Here is a 2,962-nt window from a genome sequence, read left to right as displayed (position 1 = left end):
TATCTTCGTTTGATATTCCATATACTCTGCTGGTTATGTGGTGCACCATCTTTATTTACGAACATAATAACGTAACTACATGATTTTTTTTCTGATGATGCTCTTTAAGTTTTGCAAACAAATGAGAAATAACACGAAGGAAAATTAAATTACAACTATGATGATGATGCACCAGAATTTATTAAGTGAAGATGAATTACTCTGCAACTTAAATCTTTGGTGCTGAAGTAGTCTCCTTCCAATGTTGACACATTCTCAAATCAATAATTGTCTATGATACATAATTGCACTTTTCAACCAGTTCAAAGGGGGAACACCCCCCTTTGGATACCTGATTGACCTACAAGGAGCATTTCGGCCCAAGCATTAAAGGTAAATAGAAATTGGTATACTTTTGAAACAGAGTAAACTCACCTTGTGGACTTACTTGGCAATCCTTCACCTGAGTATAAATCGTAGTAAGGGAGACCTCACCCGTCTGATGAGTTCCTGAACGATTATTTATCAGTACATTCTCAGTGATAGTTAGGTGACTACCCTCAACCGCTGTAAACCTTTTCATGATTTCCTTGTCAAGATTATTTACTTTATATTTGTGTGATCATCTCATTCCAAAATTCAATCATCTAAGTTTATCAACTTATCTAATCATGCATTACTTACTTTATACGCATAACGATAAAATGCAAGTTCAGTAACACAATTATTTCCCATTTTAGCTAAACAACTTCCCATTTTCATGATTTTCTCCTTTTTATGGTTTTTCGCTTTATCATTTTTTTGTATTTTCTGGTGATGCCATTTTCTAGACTAAAGGACTGAAAAAAGATCTTTTTAGTTTTTCTCATAGAATTGAATACAATCAAAATAAATATGCAAACACAGAAAATAAAATGATCATGCAAACAAAAATAATAAGCTAGCTAAACATGCAAAATGATGCAACATGCAGATGTAAATGTACATATGATACAGACTGGATGGTTACTTTAACAACTCCTTATTAGACATGACCTTCGCCCTATCTTTCACAACTAGCACATTTAGCAGAAATAGAACACGTGGTTGGTCAAAAGCCTTAGTAAACAAATCAGCACGTTGAGTTGTGGTACCTATTTGTAGGACATCTATTAATTTCTTTTCATAGAAATCCCTAATAAAATGGTACTTAATCCGTATGTGTTTGGTATTTGAATGGTTAACTAGGTTCTTAGTCACAACAATAGCAACAGTATTATCAATATAGATAGGAGTGTTAGAAATATGAAAACCATAATCACGCAGTTGTTGTTGAATCCAGACAATCTGAGACGTACAGCTTGCAGCAGCAATATATTCGGCTTCACATGTTGATTATGCAACAGCAGTTTGTTTCTTACACTGCCAACTTATTAACCTGCTATCAAGAAACTGACAACTACCAGAGGTAGATTTGAAATCTCTTTTACATTTACCATAGTCATAATCACTATAAGTTGTTAACTCAAACTCATCCTTTCGTGGATACCATAAGCCCAAACTAGGAGCCCCCTTGAGATATATCATGATCTTCTTTGCAGCTAACATAAGATTCGCATTCGGATTCGCTTGATAACGAGCACACAAGCAAGTTGCGAACATGATATTAGGGCGTGAAGCTGTAAGATACATTAAGGAACCAATTATAGCTTGATATAAGGTCTGGTTGAATTTCTCTCCTTGAATTTCTGGCGTAATCCCGTGATTCACCGATAGAGGATTCTTAGCAACTCGTTCATCTTCCATCTTGAACCAGCTAAAGATGTCAGCTACATACTTTGTTTGATGTAGAAAGATGCATTTTTCTATTTGATCAACCTGCAGCCATAAAAAGAAACTAATGGTACTCAGTGAACTCATCTTGAATCTTTTCTGCATAACATCTTTAAATTCATCTACCATTTTCTGATCTGTAGACCCAAAGATGATATCGTCCACATAGACCTACACCAACATAATGTCGTTGCCCTTTTCTTTAATAAACAGAGTCTAATCGATGACTCTACTCCTAAAACATTTATCTATCATGTAGTTTGACATAGTAGCATACCAAGCTCTCAGGGCTTGGTGAAGACCATATAACGTTTTTTCTAAGAGATACACCTTCTCTGGATGATGTGGATCAATGAAAGCCGGTGGCTGATTCACATACACTATTTCTTGAAGAGTGCCTACAAGAATGTGCTCTTAACATCCATCTGATATACCTTAAAACCTCTAAAAGAAGCAAACACCAAAAACATGCGGATTACTTCCAGTCTCACAACCGGAGCATAAACCTCATCATAATCAATTACAGGAATATGCTGGTAACCTTTAACAACCAATCTTTCTTTGTTCTGGATCACAATACGTTGGTCATCTTTCTTTTTTTTAAAACCTAATTTAGACCATACGGTTTACAGCCTTTTGGTGGAATCACGAACCACCAGACACCCAAATGATTAAACTGTAGTAGTTCTTCTTGCATAGCTGTATCATCATACGTCAATGCTTCTTTGACGTCTTCAGGTTCAATTTGGAACACGAAGCACGAGTACGCATTCCTGGAGATTTTTACGGTCTGATTCAAATGAGTATAAAAAGCAGTCACAACATTCACAGAGGGTGTGACTCGTTCTTCTGAAGTAGAAGATCCATCTCCTGCAGCACCTGAAACACCTGTAGGGTCAAGCAGATAATCATCAAAACGTTTAGAGAGAGATAACGTTCTACTCGACCGACGCAGTTCCCCAGTGTTAGTAGATTCTTCAGTAGTGGTCAGAACAGGTTCCTTAGTCACTACTTCTTCAATTACTTCCTCCCCCAGATTGTAACACAGTCTCCTCTAACTGCGGGATAGAATCATCAGAATCTGATTCATCATTATTTATCCCACGTTCAGGAGCATTTTCCTCAGTAGCAATTGGAAAATTAGATTGCACACGCACATTAGACACGCGCT

At 36.6% G+C, this 2,962-nt stretch overlaps 1 protein-coding gene across 1 annotated transcript; it reads right to left on the bottom strand.

Annotated features, from left to right (window-relative positions):
- Positions 1-1,353: 1,353 nt before the first annotated feature.
- On the bottom strand, positions 1,354-1,920 carry LOC139841717 (uncharacterized mitochondrial protein AtMg00810-like). Its single transcript, XM_071831922.1, has one exon. The coding sequence runs from the start codon at positions 1,918-1,920 to the stop codon at positions 1,354-1,356; it is 567 nt and encodes a 188-aa protein (XP_071688023.1).
- Positions 1,921-2,962: the final 1,042 nt, after the last annotated feature.

This window comes from Rutidosis leptorrhynchoides, chromosome 4 (assembly GCF_046630445.1).
Source record: "Rutidosis leptorrhynchoides isolate AG116_Rl617_1_P2 chromosome 4, CSIRO_AGI_Rlap_v1, whole genome shotgun sequence".
NCBI lineage: Eukaryota > Viridiplantae > Streptophyta > Magnoliopsida > Asterales > Asteraceae > Rutidosis > Rutidosis leptorrhynchoides.
The sequence above is the reverse complement of the archived record's forward strand: the minus strand, read 5'-3'. Positions and strand labels throughout refer to the sequence as shown.